The sequence below is a fragment of the Electrona antarctica genome, assembly GCF_951216825.1.
Source record: "Electrona antarctica genome assembly, chromosome: 10".
NCBI lineage: Eukaryota > Metazoa > Chordata > Actinopteri > Myctophiformes > Myctophidae > Electrona > Electrona antarctica.
In genome coordinates, this window is record NC_136791.1 from 19328541 (window position 1) to 19351853 (window position 23313).

Consider the following 23313-nt stretch of genomic DNA (forward strand, 5'->3'; position numbering starts at 1 on the left):
GGGGGTCGAAACGTCATCTTTCTAAATAAAATTCCTGTGGGATCTACAAAACATTGTGCGGACTACATCTCCTTCTCCCGTCAGTTCATCACGCCTCGTGACACGTCACACCACCATATATAGCCATGAGTCTGTCACCTCGTAACACACTCCATATATGGCCGTCTCCATATATGAAGATCACACCACTGACCTCAACAAACCCTGGATAGCCATACATGGAGAAGACCATCATCTAGATCTGCATATTATGGAGCCGGCCAGCAACTCTACATCTGACCTCAAATCCTTAGATCTCCATATATGGAGCTGACCTGTTCTAACATTCCACCCTGACAGAAAAGCCTGGATGATTTGTTTATTTTTGGAACACATATCTTATATGAAGCAATCTATCATCTAAGATTCCCCTGTGGGGATTTCAACACAAACTAGAAAAAGTGCCCTTCTGGGCACAGGTCTCCACCAGGAGGATAGGAGTGTGTGTGATGTTTGGCAAAACGAGTAATATAAACATGTGTGTGTGTGTGTGTGTGTGTGTGTGTGTGTGTGTGTGTGTGTGTGTGTGTGTGTGTGTGTGTGTGTGTGTGTGTGTGTGTGTGTCGCGACTTGGAGTGTTGTAGTGCAACCATGAGGCGGATTTGAAAACGGTCAAGTGGCATTTCTTACTCAGCCTAGTATGCGTGCAGTATCACCGCAATCGGACGCTGCGTTGAAGAGTTGTGGCGATTTGTACAAAACGGGTACAAAGCGGGCTACTCCTGAAAAGTTTAGAAGCCAATCGTAGCCAATCAGCATGGATTATGAGAAATCAAACAAACCCGTCTTGATCACATGACTATGGAGCATGTGTACCGATTTGCGTGCAATTTGGCACGTGCAGTTAGAGGTAAAAAAACACTAATCGGTCAGTTATAGCGCCACCATGAGGCTGAGTTGAAAATGTTCAAGTGGCATTTCTTCCTTGGCCTAGTGGGAATGTGCATGCACAATTTCACATAAATCACACGATGTGTTCATGATTTGCGGCATTTTGTTTGAAAACGAGCACATTTGGAAGCCAATCTTAGCCAATCAGGATGGAGTCCAGGATGGAAAAATCTGAGAGACCCGTTTCATCTGAAAGCCACACATTACTGAACAGAAACTGCAGATATTGTGCTGACATGGTAATAGCTCTCAGATCAACAGCTGAAACATAACAAAAGCCACACATTACTGAACAGAAACTGCAGATACTTTGCATATTTGCAGATGTAAATGTTTGGTAGACAAGTAATGTCTTTACTTCAAATTGAAATGTTTTACTTTCAAATGTTTTGTTGGGGATCCTTATTGCATTGTTTAATAATTACAGTAGAATGTATATGTATGTATATATATGTATATATATATATATATATATATATATATATATATATATATATATATATATACACACACACACACACACACACACACACACACACACACACACACACACACACATATATGTAGTTATAGCAGTGACTGACTGAGACATCGAGCGCGCGTCCGCAACTGGCTGTGGCCCCCATCAAGTGACCTTTTGACCAATGCGGCCCTCACCCCAAGTTGAGTTCGACAGGCCTGCTCTAGAGAGACTGTGTACCAATTTGCGTGATGTTTGATTAAAATCTGTAGGTGTACAAAACCTTTTAGTAATTGTGCTTCCCACTACAGAATGCATTATTTCCTATGTGCTTACGATGTACAACAGTGTTCCAAAAATAATTGTCAAATTGAGACTAAAGTGAAGTGACAAATAAGTGTCTCTGGAACCATATTATCTTCATTATGATTATGTCCAAGAACTGTTACTTCTCAGGATTCAAATTCAAAAGCTTCAAAAGTAGCAGACCTACAAGCTCAAAACTTGCATATCTGCTACTTTTGATATGTTGTGTGATGCCGTAGTATGATCAAGTAGGGTAGCCTATTAATTTACGTGGGCAAAAACACCCACAAAAAGTTTGACTATGGAGTTAAAGTTAAGAGGTTTCTCCCCCGACAGCAATCTCCAGTCAACTGCTTTCGCTCTGTATGCTTTTATAAACCAGGAGAAGCCTGTTAAAAGTTATAATAAATGACATAATCAAAATAAAGCCCTGAAAAGCTCAGTGCCTTGCTCTCAACATCAGCGGAGTTGCAGAGGTCGATGTTAGCAGGTGGTCTCAGAAATCATGCATACTGAAAATATGTCTGCTAGAGCCAGTTTGCAGATGAGTATTGCATACAAGTATGTGTCTTCGGTTTGAACTGTGGTTGTATAAATACTTTATATCGATCTCCTAAACAGGCTTGACATACATGGCCTACAGCAGTGTTTCTCAAACATTTTCATGTCAAGGGCCGCCCAAATGTATTGTTGCTGTCGGGGGGAAACCACCTAACTCCATTTTGGAGGTTTTCGATTTCTTTTCATAAATCAACGCTATTGAACAACCCTGTTGCGTTGGTTACAAATATATTGAACCAATTAAACTTATTAAAAAGCTTTGGACAAAACCTCTTAACTCCATTGTACCCTCAAACTATAGCAGCTAAATCCACCACCTCTCCCACTCTCACGCAAGTATCTGACAATAGACAATATATAAAGTCACAGAGCAACATTGATGAGGCAGTATTGTTTTGTTTAAAAAATGTAAGGTTTTCTTCATTTGCTGAAAAATGATCATTAAGGAGTTTCTCCCATAGATATATGTCTAGGGTTTCTCCGACAGCAGAGATATTGTATCTGGCCACAGACCTCCCCCATGGAAATACTCAAGGGATTTGTGCCAGGGACCTCCATAGATAACATTTGTGATTGATTGATAGATAGATAGATAGATAGATAGATAGATAGATAGATAGATAGATAGATAGATAGATAGATAAAATACTTCAAACACTCACGTTCTGTTCCTTCATCATCATCATCATCATCATGACCAAACATGACCACAAACAGCTTGTAGATCTGCTATTTTTGAATAGCCAAAGTATAAAATAGGGTTAAAGTGGTTAAAGTGATTTCGGTGCTATCTTAACTAATTTGGCTGGGGACCCCCTGGAACCCTGCAATGACCCCAGGGGGTTCCCGGACCTCACTTTGAAAAGACTTGGCCTACGGTACAGAGTCTGCATAACAGAATCATTGGATGCAAAGTTGGCAAATTTTGAAAAAATAATGTCAGACTGGAGTTTGGAGGTGTGGTTATTCCCAACACGCTTCCAAGTCTGAAAGAAAAAGATGCCAAAATCAGCTCATCTGTGAATGAGTTGAGTGATATTCGGGCCGTTAATAGAAGCATGATTGTGAACTCAATCCAAATATAGTCACATCACAAAGGAATCTACAAAGATTATTAATCTAAAAAAATGGGGGGCAGGCCTAGTAAATCAAGGTTCATCCCATAACTTTTGTCTATTATGATACACACGTGAACTGTGATTGTGATTAATAATTGTGTGTATTGATTAAGTTATGGGGGACCAAAATAAAAAAACCAAATTAAATTAGTATTCACATTTTCTTCCTGCGAGGTGAACTCACTCACTGTAAATTGTAAACGAAAAGATTATGGTCTGAATATGAGTCCATGGCGCCATCTGCTGGTCAGACGACAGACAACCATGGCATCATCCTCCTTTTTTTGCCAAAAAATATGTTAATGACGTTTAGAAGATATAGAACACTTTCCTGGGGGTGTGTAATATGTGGTTTTAGATATTTGAGCAGTCACTCAGTGAGCCCAGTGTCTCTGATGTCATGGACACTGGGCTCACTTACTTCCTGGACTACATGTTGTCTCAGTAAGACAGCCCTCCCCCTATCACTGCTACAATTTACAATTTACAATTTACAATTTACAATTTACAATTTAGGCATTTAGCAGACGCTCTTAATCCAGAGCGACTTACATTAGGCAAGAACAAAAGTATGGGAATACATCACATATATAAAATGCTACAATTGCTACAATTTAAAATATCTAAAACCACACAAAGATCCCCAGGAAAGTGTCCTAAATCTTCTAAACGTCATTAACATATATTTTTTTTGCAAAAAGAGTGAAGTGTCCCTTTAATGTAGGGCTTATGAATAGATTACACTGAACACTACAAGGCCGGGAATATGGCCATACTGTATGTCTGGGGCAAATGAAATGGCTTTCTGCATTTTGTACCTGACATTTTATACTTTTCAGTAGTTTTAGTTTTAGATATAGTTTTAAGCAACTTAGTTTTTACATAGATTACTTGACAGTTGACACTAGACTGAATTTCATGTGCCTTTTACTTTGTAACTGGTATTGCTGACAAAAAAGTTGAACTTTGAACCTTGTTTTGTAACAATGACCTAAATGTGCAAAGTGACTATGGTGACAAAGCTGACACTTCACTGTAAGCGAATACAGTACTTGATGAGTGATTGTACTCGATTACTTTCCACCAGAGACAGACAGCTAAAGGGTTATTTGATAACATATATCGCTACGGTCGGGCAGAAACCTCTCCATATAATTTCAACTTTATTTTCATAAACGAATGCCCTGCTTCGTCGTCACCGTGCAAGAGTGTCACACAAAAGTAGTGAAAATAGACAACCTGCAAGCTTACAGTACATGTCGCAGGTTTTTAAAATAATAGTTTTGGATTACTTCCACCTGACAGCGACGATATTGAATAAAGACCACAACAGTAAACACTGAATAGTAAAAGGTTTTTATTGAAAAGCCTAAATTGGCAGAATACTCTGTCATTTATCTATCATAAGTTTTACAAACATCTGGTATACACACACACACACACACACACACACGCGCGCACATGCGCACACACACACACACACACACAAAAAATGACAAACTGATTCACAGAGAAATATGACATATGGTATGACATAAACATTCAATATGTGGGAAAAACAAACAATTAAAATAAGATTCCAGCTTGATTGGCAACTACAGGAGATACTGTAAACGTGGTAAACTCCACATTATAACAGTACGACCACCAGATCACGTCCCCTAAAGACTAAGAGACGGACTGTATTGTACATCCTGCCCTGATTCTCATGAAATGTTCAAGCCAGGGCTGGGCGATATATGCATGCACTATTATTTTGATACCCTCACCATCAATATTGCATTGTGCCGTATGGTTAAGCCTGGGTTTTTTGGACAATTTTCACAAAAGCTCGAAACGTGGCGCTTCTGAAAATTGTCCAAAAATCTGTCAATCTGCTGCTTTGGTTATTTTGTGTGACGCTGTAGTGTGATCAAGTAGAGCATTAAAATATGGAGATAGGGCCTGGGCCATGGCTCAGTGGTCCAGGCACCTTGGCTGGCTGGTAATCCAGTCTGGCAGTGTGCCGCAGGTTCGACTCCCGATCCCGACGGCCTTTACTGCATGTCTTCCCCCCATTTCCTGTCAGCCTACTGTCTGTCCCTCCATAAAAATAAATAAAAAAAAAGCCACAAAATATGGAGATAGGTTTCTGGCCAACAACAGCGATTTATAGCGACACATGGCCCAGCCCTGGATCAAGGTACAGTATCTCACGTTGCAGTGCTCATACTAAGGCCTTGTGCAGCACGGAGGAAAAACTGATTAGTTTCTCAAAATCTGATCTAATAGGACTGAATAACGACCGTCCACACTTATTTTCAAGTGATCAGGGGTTGTATTGAAGTACTATTCCGACGGTGCCAAAAAAAATAGCAGATCTACAAAGCTTGTAGATCTGCTATTTTTGGCAAACGACACAGTCTTACAATGAGTAAGTCAGGCCTCAGTGTCCAGAAAGAGATGTCCTTAGAAGAAATCAGGGATTGAATCGCATTTCAAAACATCTTAGGAATGGGTCTCAAATCTGATTCTCACACACACACACACAAAAAGTGTGTTTTGGTGTTCAGACTTAGGCTACAAATCAGATTTTGGACTGCCGGTGTGAATAGAACCAAAATGAGATGTTCCAAGTATAGTCGGATCGACTCCAGAGAGCTGCAGTTGATTTATGACACGGAAATGCTATGGACAATACAAGGAATCTAAATGAGCTTGTAGCCATTTTTACAGTCGATGGCTTAACAAAACAAAACAAAAGATATATATATATACGTTTCACAAGCTTACACGAGACGTGGTCAAACCAGTCCGTTACTCCCATATCACACAACTTAAAAAACAACATTTCTCACTTATACAGTATGCAGGTTTTCTTTGGGGGGGAAAACTGTGTTAATTTTCAAATTTTCAAGAGAATTTGGGCTAATTTCGGCTGCAGGTATTGGTCAACACAGTTGATTTCATCAATTAATTGAGCAAGAATTTAGCCTTTGGACGAGATTTCTACGTCAGAAAGTGCTATGAAATTACATCACTTTACTTCACTTTTTAAGCAATATTATTACTTCACTTTTTAAGCAATATTATTATTATTTAGACAATTCAGTCATCAGTTCAAGAAAGAATAGGAGATGCAAAATGTTAACATGCAAGTGTGCTTATATGACCATAAACAAAAGACAGTTTCACATTCATGGAAGCTTGTTTTCCTCTCTGCATGTAATACATTTGGCCAAAAATATCACCAGCCCTGTGCCACATGCGTGTTTGTTCACTTATCGATTTCAGTATATTTGGCCAATTACACGAGCAAGTGGTTATATTTTTTGGCATTGCACTAGGTCTGCTACCATGGCATTAGAGAGTTCTCTCCAGCGCTATGTGTGAGGAACTGACCAGGCATACCGTTGTCTAAACTGTAGTAAAATAGTGAATATAATGTCATTAATTACATTAGTAGACATCGACAAACATAGTCAATTAGGAAATAAATAGTCCATCGCATTGCGTTAAGGTGCGAGAACTCGCTAATGCTATGGTGGGTCCAGAGTTAGCATTGCACTTATGAGGCATGTTGAACATACAAGACAGACGTGCCTTTGAAACCGTAAGGTAACATGGTTAATGTAGTACATAACAAACACAACCACAGCTATACACAGCACACAGTACGACGAACCTTCCCAAAAGCATGCTCCTTCCCCGACGCTTCAGTTTTAAACAAGGACGACATTTGGTTGCTACATATATTTACGAAATGACAAGTTCACCGCAAAAGTGTAAACTCGTCGGGCGTCGCAATGGATGAGTTAAAATGAGGAAATTTGCAGCAGAGGATGCTAAAAAGACATTCTGCCAGGGACTGCATTGGTCACCAACGTTGATTCACTGACTACCAGGCCAGTCGAGGTCAAATATGGGGGAGTATCTCTTTGAGTAAATCCCCGTAGTAATGTAGCAAAAAAAAGATCTAAGAGGAAGAAGTGTCACATTGGGGAGTATAAATTAAGCTTAAGAGTTGCTGCAGTGATGTACAAAATCCAGGACCGGAGTTGTATAATTTTTGGGGTTTCCCATTAAGCTCATAAACTTTAACATCCTCATTCTGGGCATATTATAATAGGTGAATAGAGCGTCGCAGTCCCGCCCCCTGTCATGACGACGCCAGGCCCAGGAAATGAATCCCAATGCATTTTTCCCATAGACATTTCAAAAAGTATTTTTTTAAAGACGGTTACGCCGTGGACAAAGCCAACTCCAGTCGTGACAAATCATGAGAAGAAACACAATATTTTGGACCAAACAAACAATTACAAAGAAGAAAAACAAAAAGTGGTGTAACCTGCTGTTTTTTTCTACTTTCTAATTCTTTGTTTGGCCCAAAACATTGTGTTTATTGTCATGATTTGTCACGACAAGAGTTGGCTTTGTCCGCGGCGTAACCGTCTTTAAATGGTAAATGGTGCATTTATATAGCGCCTTTATCCAAGGCGCTTTACATAGATTGTGCATTACATTCACCCATTCATACACTGATGGCGGCAGAAACCATGCAAGGTACCAACCAGCACATCAGGAGCAATTAGGGGTTCAGTGTCTTGCTCAAGGACACTTCGACACTAACTCTGGGGGAGCCCGGGTTCGAACTGGCGACCTTGCGGTTACCATCCGGAAACTCTACCCCTGAGCCACCGCCGCCCCTAAATACTTTCTGAAAAGTCTATGAGGAAAATGAACGGAGAATCATTTCATGGGCCCTGGTAGGGGGGCGGGACTGCGACGCTCTATAGAGGTGAGCAATAAAAATTCGGCAAAAACATTTAGCGTAGAGGGGGGAAAAGAACAACGGGGACCAGACCAAGTAAAGACCCCTGTGGGACCCCGGGTCAACAAAGTATAACAGGGATTAAGTGGTTATGGGATAAAATTAACAGACCGTATCGGCGCGATTGAAACCAGCAGCAAAGACAAGGTTCAAGCATCGAGAGGACAAGATCAGAACTGTCTGAGTAGGGTCACAAAATGACAAAAGTACATAGATAAAAATGTATATATATATATATATATAAAAAGAAATTGTCAAATTATCTTAGGACAATGACAACCCAAGCTCAAACTGATATTCCCCCGAAGCATAAATAAATAAACAGGACATTTCACTCCATGTACTTCACTTTGGGAAGGAAGACCAATCTTCTGGTAAGGCTGGCTTAATTATTCTTACATTCATGCGAGCAAGACTGTTAGCTATCGTCAGGTTCCACCCAGGGTGGGAAACCCCACACACAGAGTGGAGGAACACAAGACCCCCTGTGTAGGGATGGGACGAGAAAAGAACGCTCGCGATAGTTGTGTGGGAGACGTTAATATAATGTGAAATTGTCCTCCGTCAAACACCTACAAGGATAAATTAGCTTTTGTTGAGCTGCAAAATCAGTACCATCTAAACCCTCTATACTTGATAAAAACGGACATGTAAAGAGCACATTCGGTATGCTTTTTTTCCACTATACACAAATAGATTCCACAAAAGTAGCAGCTCTATATGATCAACGCTGCGGGCTTGTAGATCGGCTATCCCCCCTCCCCCCAGAATAGGGGATGCTGGGGTTTCTGGTAGTTGGCAAAAGTGGCATTGTAAAGTTGTAAGCATATTTTGATGATGGCGATATTATTGTTTAATCGCAATCGTTTTCACCACAATAATGGTGACATGTAATTTCCTTGTGGTCCCATCCCTACCCCTGTGCCACGGTGTGGACAAGCCCACACACAAAGCAGAGGGACACAAAGACAACGGACTTGAACTGTACAATCAAGCTATAAGGAAAGGCACTGGAATAATGCTGTACACAATGATAGATTATTTTGCTCTCAGTTCTTCCATCTTGAAAAAGGTAAAAATCTAAAAAAAATCTTCTGTTTGGACATCATTCATTTTTGAAAAATAAAGTTGGAGTACTTAGAAAAATCTTTTTTTTCTTTTCTTTTTTTTCCATTTAAATTTTGTTTTTAGCAAGTTTTTACAAAAGTAATTCACTATAAAAAGGGAAAGGGGAACTGATTATGGCATTTTGGTTATTAAATAAACGTTTCACGTAATTATAATGAAATAAATCTTACAAGAACATGGATAAGAACCTTCAACAAATTAATAACTAATAACTCAAAGTCCATATGGCCTGACTGAATAAGAGTGAAAGTAATTGGTCAGTTGAAATGCTTTCTCGATCTACAACACAAAGCAGCAGACCTGCAACAGGGTTGAAGGAGAAAAACAAATTGATTAGTGCCATTTTCAAAAAAAGAAAAAAAAAGTAAATGCCATCAGGAAGAGAGCGACGAATGTAGAGAAAATGTTTTTTTTGTTTTTAAAGAAAGAAAGTAGTGAGTTCACAGTGCTAGCCATTTAGATAGGGGTGTGTCTATTGAGCACTAGCAAGGAAACAAGGACAGCGCTTAAGTGTCACAAAGCCATCTTTCCATGGGTGACATTTGCCACTGTGGGGGACATCTTTCCTCCTTGCCTCCTTTCACGTGAGCAGGGAGGAGGAAAGGGGGGGAGTTCACTGCATCTCTAGTCTGTTGTACTTGACACCACGGGCCCACGGTGACGCTCGCCATGTGAATGGCAGCTGATAGTTCCGAGGGACAATGCCTTTGACGTTCTCCTCAAAGTACTGGAACATCCGGTACCACCAGACCCGGGAGAAAGGGTTGCTCTGCGATGTCTCCTTCAATGACTGCATCAAAACAAATGGAACGCATTATTATTATTATTTTATGAACCGGGATTATTAGTTATGTATGAATAATATATAAGGGGGGGGTCTGCATCACATCATTGTACCAAAACACGGAAGACAAAACACGGAAGACAGTTGACTGCCAGTCAATAACTGTGTGGGTGAGCCTTCATTTTTACCTCTGCCAGATGCTAGGTAAATGTGACACTAACAGAGCACGTTTTATTCAAACGCATGCATAGTCTGTTAACAGCGAATGACTGAGGGCTATTCGGGAGTTTATGCGTATTGTTAAGCCTGTCCCAGCTATCAAGTTTAACAACTTTGCCCCACATCCTTTTATAGTTCCAACAGGGCTTATGCATGCAACGTTGCTGAATTACACCCAGTCTGGGTTTTAGCTGGAATGCGTGCAGGATTTGTGGAAGGCAAATATGGTGAATAAAGCACATCCCTGAGTCCCAATTCCACATCTCTGTATTGAGAGAGGTTACAGACAAGTTGAAACCAAACTATTAAAATGTAACATAATTCAGTTCAGTTGACATCTAGTAGCATCCTCAGAGCTTTTAAAAAGGCCTGGACTTATTATTTGTCATTAACACCAATGTGTTTTCATTGGGTAATGCACTTTCTACCCAAATATATTCTTGTATTGCAGCCTTTGCGCTCAGACAGTGTTGCAAACTACTAGGATTGTTGCCTTTGCTACCTTAAAAAGGTAGCTCTCATCCAAACAGACTACTACAGATTACTACAGACTGGCTTTGTTTGGGGTAGACGCGGTACCTACATTGTAACCATCGGCTATTATTAGCATTAGCTCACGCTGATCTTTCGCCAGAAATGTTAACATTTCGGGAGCGATGCAGTAAAATCACAAATGACATCTGAACCTTGGATGCATGGATGCACACCATGGACAGCGAACTTAGATTCAGAGTTATGGAGCAAATCCCACTGTTTAAAAAGGGCGATCAGAGGGCGTGTGCCAATTACAGAGGTATCATATTACTCAGCCTCCCTGGGAAAGTTTACGCCAAGGTACTGGAAAGGAGGGTCCAGCCGATGGTGCGAATATGTACGTAGATGGTAATAAAATAATTAAAAAGGTGCAGAAGTGGTACCTGCTGGTTGGCCATGGTGTGATACCACCAGAAGAGACGTGTAGTGATGAAGTAGGCCACCACCACGTCCACAGTGTAGTGGTCATGAGCCAGCAGGATGCACAGGATGCCCACTGCACTCAGCGTCCAACAGAACCAGTGGTACCACCAGAACCGCTTTGGGGAATCTGACCGTTTGGGAAGGACAAGAAGAATAAACAGGGTTAATAACAATACACTATAGGCAAAAGGTGCACAGCACACTGGTCCTTGTGAGGTGCCAGCCAACGGGAAAGATACTGAATGAAAAAAGACGCCGCTAAACTCTTCATGCATGCTATGATTTTTTCACACATAACATACTGTTTCACAACCTGGTCACAGACAAATCAGACAACGTTAAAACCCATAGAATCACTTTATAAACAGACATTAAAAACCCTGGACCAAAAGCCCAACCGTTACCACCATTGCCATATAGTTCAAAAGTATAATTTATTTACTTTTGACAGCTTCAAACATTTTTCAGATGCTTGTCTCATTTTTAAAATCTTAAATGGACTTGCACCTCCACCACTGAAACAGTACATATATCGAAGGGACAGTGGTGATAGAACAACAAGGGCAACTACCAGAGGAGACTGTGAAGTGCCAATCAGACGTAGTGTGTTTGGTAAAAACACAGTCTTCTGTTAGAGCCTCACATCACTGGAACAGTCTCCCTACAGAAGTAAGAGAGACCTCCAACTATTTGACCTTCAAATTTAACCTGAAGAGGTGGCTAAAAACAAATCAAATCTGTAATCATGAGTAACTATCAGCACTATTTAGTATTCATCACCGGTGTCATTTTTTCACTTCACAGTTGTTCTGTCCCCTGTACCATGTTGATCTGTTCCTGTATTGTATTGTGTTTTTGTATGGACATAGTGTTGGGTACTGGCACATATGCACACATGGCATCAACGCATGGTGTTGTGTGCTGGCACACCACACACTCGGTCTCTCTTTTATCTGTATTGTATTGTGTTTTTGTATGGACATAGTGTTGGGTGCTGGCACATGCACACATGGCATCAACGCATGGTGTTGTGTGCTGGCACACTATACACTCTGTCCTTCTTTTATCTGTATTGTATTGCATTGTATTGTACTATATGTGTCATTGTATGTTTAGTTTTACTACCATTTTAAGAGCCTGCTCAGGGACTACAGATGAAAATTAGCTTATGGCTAACTCTGGCACATTTACATGGAAGTGAAAACTGAAATGTTGATTAATGAGCATTGTCCCTGTCAAAAAAAACAAAAAAAACAAAACAATGTATAGCCGCACACTCGTGGTGTGACTAAAATATCTAAATACACATAAAACCCCCAGGAAAGTGTTTCTTGTGTCCTAAACATCAATAAAATAAGATCTGGTTGCAAAAGGGGTGAAGTGGCCCCTTAAGTACAGTGCTTGAGTGCCTAGTCACTTTACAGCACTGGTGGTGGTGCAGATCTCTGATAAGTGTGGGTACATGAGGTGTCTGGCTATAGGGAGAGATATGGAACACTTGTCCGACTGGCAGAGCAAGGCTCTGTAAAAGTGCACAAATTAAGCATGACAGTGACATTTCCCCTTTCGTTTTAAGCAAAAGGCATTTCCCCCGTGTCGACACTAGATGTCACTGTTGCATCAATAGGGCTTCTGGGCCAATGGAACCAGCATTGCAACATTGTAGCTCTGACTGGTTCAAAGATTAAAGCATTACACTGACTTACACCACCATTAAATAATTTAAACAGACATATACATTCCTTGATGAAGAGATAGGTTAGTGTTAGCATGACGGTGTGTTACAGTACTTACATTCCTTGATGAAGAGATAGGTTAATGTCAACATGACGGTGTGTCCGCTGTACAGGTAATCTCCACACATGGTGTGAGAGCCCGTGATGGACAGACCTCCTCCAGCTATCATCTTCATTATCCTCCTCATCTGAGCCTCCCAGTTCCCCAGCAGCTACACACACACACACACACACACACACACACACACACACACACACACACACACACACACACACACACACACACACACACACACACACACACACACACACACACACACACACACACACACACACACACACACACACACACACACACACACACACACACACACACACACACAAGACATTCAGAATGATAATAACAACAACAACAATACACTTTTTTTTATATAGCATGTTTCAAAAGCAAGTTTACAAAGTGCTTCACAACACAAACCACAACAAGAATGCCTGCAAAACAAATGAGGAAACGAGAAAAACAAACAAACAAAAGTAATCAAAAAAAGGATAAACAGCAGATATAGTCAGAGGCAGTACAATAGAGTCCTCACACGGACACAATTGTTCAATCCTCTGGCTAAAAAGCCATTCTATAGAAGTGAGTTCTTTAAGAGAGTTTTAAAAGTGGCCAGTGACAGGTAGCCTGTCAAACTCCCAGAGGAAGTTGATTCCACAAATGTGGAAGCAATTGGAAACAAACCCATGGGCCATTAATAACTGAATACATCTCATATGAGACGATAAGGAAAAATATGTCATTTACTGTAAACGGCTATAGAGAAATTATCAATGTTTTTCTGGAAATCATAAGAAAAGTTGCCGTGAACATGCAGCTTACATGGAATGGAAATAAATATGTGTCTGATTGGCACATCTGAAACAAATGCATTACGAGGCTATCTTGTTGATTACAAAGTTGTGAATGACCACATTTCTCTGGGGACTGGAACGAGCTGCATGACTGTTGTGGAATTGTGGAAATGACGCGTCTATCTGACTTATAGCCTACGGACGAGCAACAGCGGACATAATAGGTTTTTAACAAGGAAACAACAGGGAATAAAATAATCCATATACGATAACGAAAGTCATAAACAAAATGGGTTGCTTTGGGGCACACCTATACCAGCAAAACAATGCTAGAGATTTTAGGCAACGTTGGTGCGGTGGAGAGCTAGCTTAACCCATTTCAGTCAGACAACTCTTAGAATGAATTTAGAATATATATTTATTGATCATAATATTGAGCATAGATATAAATGGTGCATTTTTTTTATATATATATATATATTATATATATATATATTCCCTGTAACATTACAGTTAAAGTTATGTAAAGCCAAATAGAATTACAGGGAATTAATTAAGACCCCCAGGGGGATCTAGAAACAGAGGCTATAGGTGGATGCTGGGGAGGCGGTGGGATTTGCAAAACGTCATGAGCAGCAGGTTAGCAGCAAGCGAGGCAGGCATAGGCAGCAGCAGTGACGCACGTCCACACAGCAGGAGAGAAGCCAGGAATGAGCAGGTAGGCAGAGCGGTTTAAATAGCCGCTCTGATCAGGTAAGGAGTGCATGTGACTAGTCACCTGATCAGGTAGGCGCAATCTCGAGTTGTCAACTAGCTACGCAGGTGCATCATTAACCCTTAGAAGGTGAAAGACGCCAATTGGCGTCTTCATCAGAATTCCGTAAATGATCAATGACGCCAATTGGCGTCTTCGCCGTTTTTGATTAATCTAAACATATTAATATGCTCCGAAGCGCTGTTTAAATTCCTGAGCTTATATTCCAACTACATTACCCAGAAAACCCGTGTCACGTGACACACGTGTACGTGTTGCCATTGGAAGCTGGTCCCACCCCCTGTAAACAGTGGGGGCAGAGGGAGTCTTCATAGTTTTCATTGTTTTGCCTGTTTACCCGTCTCGCCCGAGCGATTTTCTAGCAGAAAAAGTTGAAAGCAGTACTATTTATTTGAGCGAGTTTTGTGGTAGTAGTATTGATCCATACGCGTCCCAGTCGCCTTCTCCAGGCGGAGTAGCCCTGGTCCAGTGCTTACAGCGAGACTCGCTGCTCCCTCCCTCCTTTTTTCATTGTCTCCCCATCGTCGTCCGATGAGCTATACCGGGAAACCATTGAAGAAGACGATCAACCCGGAATGTTTTGAGGTAATCTTATTGTAGAAAATGCCCTTCTATAGTGATCAGACATCATAAGATGATCGCTACAAATAGATGCTTGGATAATTACTACTACTAGTCAGATCATGACGCCAGAATGACTCACCACGATGGCCCCCAGCCATTAGCCAGCACTGGCTAATGGTGTCGATCGGTTGGTCGGTGCAGTACAAATGTATCGTAGCAGGCATGCACGCATGGCAGTACAAGTATTTTATATTGTAGCGTGCCTTATAGGCGATCTGATCTTTAGAGTAATGTTCGCTCCTTTTATTTACTGTCTACAAAGACGGAGAACAAACATGCATCGTTTACTGAAGCAACGCGTGAATATGATGACCTTGCTACAAGGATCGGAGGGGGGACGGGGAGTGAAGCTAACAGTAGCGTATTATATAAGATCTGTATGACGTTTCATTGACGTCTGAGCTTGCATGATAATCGCATTAATTGAATATTGTATACTATCATGATTGTACATTGTTTAGTGTGTCTCCGTGTGATGATGATGATGACGATGATGTCAGATAGCCTACGTCCCCCCCACCCCCAACTGGCTATTGGCCGGGCTGACTACAGCTAAATGTTTATTTTTATATATTTAGAACTGGCATCAGAGGAGGAGGATGATGATGATGATGATGATGATGATGAAGACGAAGAGTCAAGACTGCGATGGAGTTCTCCGACACTGAACCGGATGCATTCATTCATTTCAGTTGTTGTTTTTTTAAAATTTAGCCTACACACACACACACACCGTCAAGAACAACTGGAATGCAGTGGTTTGGGGACACTGGGGAGTTTGGGGACAACTGTTTTGTATGTAGGCCTATTTATTTTCTGTAATATTTATTATAATTGTATTATGTTAGTAGTCATAAAAAATAAAAGACGCTTTTACAATGAGTTAGACCTGTCATGGCTATTTTGTTCACTATTCTGAGGTTTATGGTTTGACTAAGCGAGTTTCAACTGTGATTTACTCTGTAACGGTAGATGGTAAGAACCCAATTTTTTGTTATAATACAGTATACATTCAAGTCTATATTTTGATACATATCATGGGCACAAAGTCATATCAAAACAATGTCCTTGGATGTGTTTTTTTATCAAAACTGTTTCTTCACAACAGGTTTTTGAGATACATGCATGAATAGACAAGGTACTGGTAAGACTATGTAAACATGGTATATATCAAAATGTGCGTTAGAATGTCTAATTTTACCCCAAAAAAGAATTGAGTTTATATGATGTTCCATTTCAGAGCTAGGGGGACTTTTAGCTGGATAGGTCAGATTGATCATGACTGACCATGCTATTTATAGATGGCAAAATATCTACAGTGGTACATGTGAGAAACTTTTTATTTTATTTTAATTGAACTAGACAACTCACCCTTTAAAATGAGATATTGCATGGCTATGTACGCCCAGCAGAAAAAAAGTTATTTAGAAAATAAAACTTCAACCGGGCATAACTTTTTTTGTTGTCCTAGAAACACTACCCAGTGTAAATGCAGGCTCTTTTAAATGGCTTCCAACACAAAAACTAAACATTTTATCAACTCAGTTCATTTTTTTCCTGGAAGCAGACAAGCCAAGCTTTCTCTGAAGGTCTTTCGTTGTCACACATTCACAACAGAGAATTTTCAATAAATCATTCAAAAACGCCATTCTGCCATAGAGAAGTCTAAAAACTATATAGAAATCCTTGAAACTCTCAAAGAGTTAAAAGTTTTAAAACTGGGCACGTGCCATTTTAGATTTCTGCTTGGGGGTCCATCAGGTTCCATTTGTACTACTCTCAGAGTCACAGACCCGTTAAGGTTAAGGGCAATAAGGGGTCCGACTGGTCCGGGTGGGCCCCGAACCAGATGTTAAGAAACTAGGGGTTCACCACAGTTTCATTCACATTTAAGAGGAAATGCACGTGTGAGTGAGACGCTTCTGCTTTGTGGGGATGTTGGTTAGAGTTCACCTAAAGATAAGTTGAACTGGTGTAAAAATACCCTTACTTCCAGTTTCACAGTTTTAAATACTTTTGCGTCACAGGGAACACTTTGTTTTTGTCTTGCGTTGCATATTAGTACAGTCTGACTCTGTGGTGCATGGCAATCAAGTGAGGTCATCTCTCTTTGCAGAAAAGGATTTCAACATTTTAACAAGATTTAGGAAATCTAGCACCACAAGACACAATCAAGACAGTCAATTAACGCTGACGGCATTGCTGTTGGATAAAGGAACCTGTGTGATAAACGACGCCAAAGCCAATGGCACAGGTCACTTCTAGGCTACAGCATTTCATATGACAAGGCATACAACTCACCCTCTATGGCTGCTGTTGTATATTATATACCTATGGTTCCCAAACTGGGGGTCGATTAGCTTAATGTGCAAGTTTTGTTTTCTCACTCAACAGTAAACAGGGTATCTGCACATTTCTAAAGTGACGATTTAAGGACCTTACGACCTTTTTTTAATACAAAACAAGACCATTACTGCGTCAAAAGTCAACAAACTATATAATATATATACTGTATATGCATCAGCGTTGTGAGCACGGCTATTTTGACAATAATTCACGCGTGGAACAGACTCAAACTAAATGTAATGGCTGAACTACTACAATTCCAAGTCGGTGTCATGGTGGCCAATGGTGGTGGTGGTGGGGGGGGGGTCTCCAGTTCAAATATTATATATGATAATTTTGGGGGTCACAGCTTGAACAGGTTGAGAGAATAGATAAGAGTAGTATGTACTGTATGTAATGTACCTTTGGAGAGCATTTGAAGTGCATCCCAGGCACAGGCAGAGTGGTGATGTACATGGTGACGCACCGGTACAGGTAGAGCGTGCCCACGATGAAGAAGAACCGGCGGCCAACAATAGACCTGGAGGAACAAAGCACGAGAGAGAAATGTACAGAATGCTCATCAGATTGAGATGTACAAAACAACAACACCGCGACGGTTCAGGAGCCCTGGGGACGGAAAGTTAAACGGAGCATGAAATAAACAAGTCTTTATTTATGTAAGCTGAAAACGTTCACCTCGCCCATGCACATGGGCACATACAAGCGATGGTGACTAAATATATTGAACATTTCGTCAACAAATGAAAACTAGACTAAAATGTCAGGGAGTGAATAATGGGAGAAGAGATCCAGTAGAACTAAAAGACAAGTCATTTTATGCTTGGCTGTGTGCTTAAAATAGCAGGTCTGTTTATTGTAAGAGACTTTGGGCTCAAAAGGTGTGGAGGATTCGGGCCAACAAGACCCCACACTTGGTGGTGGGAACCCCAGGACGCGTTTTTGCACACAGTGGTGAAAATATTATGAGAGCAAAAGTCAACTTAACCCATTTTGGACTGAGGCCGATTCTAAAAAGCCCTCCAAATCCTGACCTAAGCTTTCTGGAAAAACTTCAAATATTTATATAGCAGCATCAAAGTTTTTTATTTTTTGAATACTGTACATACTGTACAGAACCCCAAGAGGGGTTCCCGTCCAGAAGGGTTAGAACACCTAAAGGGGTTCCCGCCCAGAATGGGTTAATCCACAAATGTTTTGTCTACTCTGCACAAAAAGTATATATTGTTTATTCATACTGTACGATGAAGGTGACGTGGAAGACTGGTAAGATGGGCTACCCTATATACAGAATGGAAGGCACCTAACTGGTAAGACTTCATATTAAAAGGAACCCACAAAATTACAATTGACATTACGATTAATTACTCACCCCTTATGGAGACTTGAATTCATGGATATTGTTTTGTTCCATGAATTTACAATTTAGGCATTTAGCTGCTCTTAATCCAGAGCGATTTACAGTAGCAAGAATACATCAGATACATAAAAAATTGTCATCAAGAATCATACGTAAGCTAAGAACCTAACAGTGGAATATCTATATAATGAAACTATGTGTATACACTATAGAGTGCTATGTCTACATAAAGTGCTATTTAAGTTACATAGGTTGAGCCTGTAAGGTCGTCAAGGCTAGGGCAAGTGCTACGGGCTAAGATGGAGTCTGAAAGGTGGGTTTTCAGACTGCGGCGGAAGATTGGGAATGAGCCTGCAGTTCTGATTGCAATGGAAAGTGCTTTGAAGGCCAGCAAGCATCAGAGTTTTGTACTGTGCGGGCAGCGACAGGAGCCAATGGAGGGAGTGGAAAAGGGAGACATGTTGAAGACCAAGCGAGCTGCGGCATTCTGGATCAATTGGAGAGGCTTAAGTGCACATGCCAGTAAGGAGAATTCAAGTCTCCATGGCATAGGTAATGAAGGCGATAGGGGGTAGGCTATGCCTTCCCAAATGTTATGCTGGGTATTTTGCAAATGATCCATCAGCATTATATAGGATACTATATTGTGTGTATGGTGTCGCTGCAGCCCCCTGGTGACAATCAGGTGATAATACAGCAAGGTGATTATGGGTAGGCATATAAGTGTTCCAAGTATCCAATCACATCCTGATCCCGCCGCAAAGCATCATTTTGTAAACATGGTAACACTGGTTGCCAATCGCTTTGTAGAGAACATCAGCAGCATGCCATTTTGGAAAACAAGTGCGCTCGCAGCGGTTGTGAACTAAACCTGAAGTTTGTGCGGAAGCGGGAGAGACTGAACATGGGTCAGCGTCATTATTTCAACACTGCGTTTGTCCGACTCGCCCCATTACTAACCCTGTCCCCTAAGCCTAACAGCACGCAAAACCATGTTGTCGGACTAATGCGCCGTCGGAATTACGCTGTGAATCTTTCCCCAGTCATGGAAGACACTATTAGTGTTGTGAAAACGAGGTGTTTGTGATTGAGGCTTATTGGATGTGTGCGTGCGTGTGCCATTGACGGTCTTGTGGCTGTGTTTTACACAGGCTCTAAAATGCAAAACACTGTTGGTGAATTGTAGTATGTGTGTGTGTGTGTGTGTGTGTGTGTGTGTGTGTGTGTGTGTGTGTGTGTGTACATACACGCGCTGCACTGTGTGCGGTCAAAATCAACACTACCTTACCTGTACTTGAGGAGGGCCCACTGCACAAGCCAGAGGCCCACCAGCAGCATGCCGTTGATCTCGCAGATGGAGAAGGCCCACTCCACGCGGTTGAACAGGTCGAAGAACTTGTCGGGCAGCGGGGGCGTGTGCTCCTTGGTGGGCACGCGCTCGTGCACCACCGAGATGACCACGGTGGTCGTCACGAAGCACACCACGGCGTACACGAACGCCACCGCCGTCTTGGTCCACTCGGCGGGGAACGACGAGCGGGTGGTGCTGGTCTCCGACGACGAGGACCCGGGGATGGGGATGAGCACCTCCTTGCGGAAGCCGTTGAGGCCCAGCCCGGTGCCGTTGTGCAGGGTCCTGGTGCTGAAGGGGACAGGAACGGTAAATGTTATTACGTTTATTGCAGTGGTTCCTAAACTTTTTAGCTTGTGTGACCCAAAAGAAAGAATAATGTGTCTCCCCGGGACCCAAACTAGTAAAAAATAGCAGATCTACAAGCTCACAAAACGTCGCTAATTAATGCAACTTGAAGCTCGACCAGAATTCGTTCTAGCCCCCCTGAGCTTCTAGTCTTCAAAACAACAAAACAAAATGTTTATTTTTTTCATTATTAAACAAAATCAAGGTATACAGTATACTTTTTTCATGGAGCCCGAGGCCCGGCCCGACAAATTAGCATACATTTTAGGCCCGGCCCACCCCTAAAATGTGGGTTCTGGAAGAATTTGAGGACTCTAATCCCTACCTGGTGCCTCCGCCGGTGGTACTGGTACCATTCGGCATCATGTGTCCGTTGGCGTGTCCGTTCTTGTGGTCCTGGATGTGCGTCTCTATCCGCAGCGTCTCCGTGCGCTCCAGCAGCTGCCTCCCGCCGTCAGACGTCACCAGGGCGAGCGGCGCCGTCAAGAAGTCCGCCTCCGTCAGCCGGAGCAGGGCGGGGCCGTCCGTCTGCCGGAGGGCGTCGCAGTACTCCTGCATGCCCTCCTCGCTCAGCCAATGGGAGACGTCCTCCGCCGTCCACACTCCGACCTTCTTCATCCTCCCGGGCTATAGGACGGACAGGGGAGAGGTTATTAGAGTTGACAAAAACTGACCAAATAACGGAAACTGAAATTTTTGTTAACTAAAAAAAGTGGTGCCTTTGGAGTCAAGCAGTTGTTGACTTAATAGAATTTTTCGAGCTGGGTCTAAAAAATGCAATGTAACCCAACATGCACTATTAATGCACCACTTGGTGGTATTGCAGCAGCTGTCCGTACTCGGACATGCATACATGGAGAGTTGGAGACATACATAGGGACACACATAGCTGTTCATTGGAGTGGTTAGGCACCGCTCAATAAAAGAACCGATAACTAACTAAAATCATAGACAAAATGCTCTTAGTTTTTGTTTGTGGGTGGTTCATCTGACAAAAAATAACCCAAAGTATGAAAAAGTTAAACTAACACTAAAACTAATAAAGTCACAAAAATCTAACCTAATAAAGACTAGCAAACACCCGCTCTAAAAACTAAAACCAATTGAATTATGGGAAAAAAAATATTTCGAAACAAAATGAAACTAAATCTGAAACTGTTCTAACCTCGGTGGAGTCAGTCAGGGGCCTTCTGGGAGGAGGAGTGCGGGGGAAGGGGCGTGGTGGGGGGTTTGGCGGTCTATGGGGCGGCCTGCGTGGGGGGTCCTCTCCTGGTGCAGCGCATGGCGTTTCTGGGGCATTGAACAGTGGGGGGGCAACCCAGAGGGTACACCCTCCTTCCTGTGGTGGGACAGTAAGGGGGCGTGGCAGCGGCAGCAGGTGTGGTAGCTTGGGTCGTTAATGTCCTCCGGTCTCATTCACCTTCATCACTTCACTGTGCTTTCCTGGACGTCCCGACTCCTGTTCCAAGAGAAGGACAAAAACAGTGTCACCATTTCATCGTTCTCACAGTTTTACCAATGCATTTCCAAAACTTTTCCAAAAACCTTTCCAGTATATCTAACCCAATTTCCAGGCCTGTATATAGCAATCCTTCAGCGGAATAATGAGTCTTTTACTCCTACAGTATGTGCAGACAGGCAGTGTAGCAAAAATAAAGCATATAATCTAATCTAGAATGGTATCATTTCCATTCCAAATTTCCTGCCAAATCTTTGTTACGCCACCTATCCTAGGGCATAGGATCACGCTGCAGCACGTTGTGAGCTTCTTGTTGTCACATCCAGTACACATTAGGCTGCGAAAAACAACTTATGTTACATTTTGTCACGTTATGTTTTGGAAAATGTTTCTTAATAACAAAATCTATAGCCAAAAACTAATATTTTTCCACGACCCTTGATGAATCCCAAACTTTTTCCAGGACTTTTTTCAATTTCAAAATATTTCCAGGAATTTCATGACCGTGGGGACCTTGCCATTTGAAAAAACATGACAAGGATTGCATTTTTTACTTCCACGAGTGTACTGGTGTAGTCTGTCTCGGACAGGATGCCTGCTGCTCAGAGCTGGACGCCACACGGGCCATGTTCTGTTCTGTCCCAGAGCTGGAAGCCACACGGGCCATGTTCTGTTCTGTTCCAGAGCTGGACGCCACACGGGCCATGTTCTGTTCTGTTCCACACGGGCCATGTTCTGTTCTGTTCCACACGGGCCATGTTCTGTTCTGTTCCACACGGGCCATGTTCTGTTCTGTTTCAGAGCTGGAAGCCACACGGGCCATGTTCTGTTCTGTTCCACGAGTGAATTATAGAAAAGCATTGGCCCACAGGTTGCTTCTGTTTTCTAATAGAAAAGCATTGGCCCAGGTTGCTTCTGTTTTCTAATAGAAAAGCATTGGCCCACAGGTTGCTTCTGTTTTCTAATAGAAAAGCATTGGCCCACAGGTTGCTTCTGTTTCCTAATAGAAAAGCATTGGCCCACAGGTTGCTTCTTGTTCCGTTCTGTTTCCTAATAGAAAAGCATTGACCCACAGGTTGCTTCTGTTTTCTAATAGAAAAGCATTGGCCCACAGGTTGCTTCTGTTTTCTAATAGAAAAGCATTGGCCCACAGGTTCCTTCTGTTTCCTAATAGAAAAGCATTGGCCCA

General features: G+C 41.9%; 1 protein-coding gene across 1 annotated transcript in view; it reads right to left on the bottom strand.

The window, feature by feature from the left end:
- Positions 1-4717: 4717 nt before the first annotated feature.
- Positions 4718-23313, bottom strand: part of LOC306930511 (phosphatidylcholine:ceramide cholinephosphotransferase 1-like) — a 56229-nt gene continuing 37633 nt past the window's right edge. Inside the window, exons 2-8 of the mRNA XM_079511518.1 lie at positions 21831-22124; positions 20991-21292; positions 20255-20608; positions 18009-18126; positions 13068-13221; positions 11234-11400; positions 4718-10103 (exon numbers count right to left, since the gene is read on the bottom strand). Of these exons, the coding sequence (XP_079367644.1) occupies positions 9927-10103; positions 11234-11400; positions 13068-13221; positions 18009-18126; positions 20255-20608; positions 20991-21283 (1263 nt within the window). The 5' untranslated portion in view covers positions 21284-21292; positions 21831-22124 and the 3' untranslated portion in view covers positions 4718-9926. The remainder of the gene's footprint in view (positions 10104-11233; positions 11401-13067; positions 13222-18008; positions 18127-20254; positions 20609-20990; positions 21293-21830; positions 22125-23313) is intronic.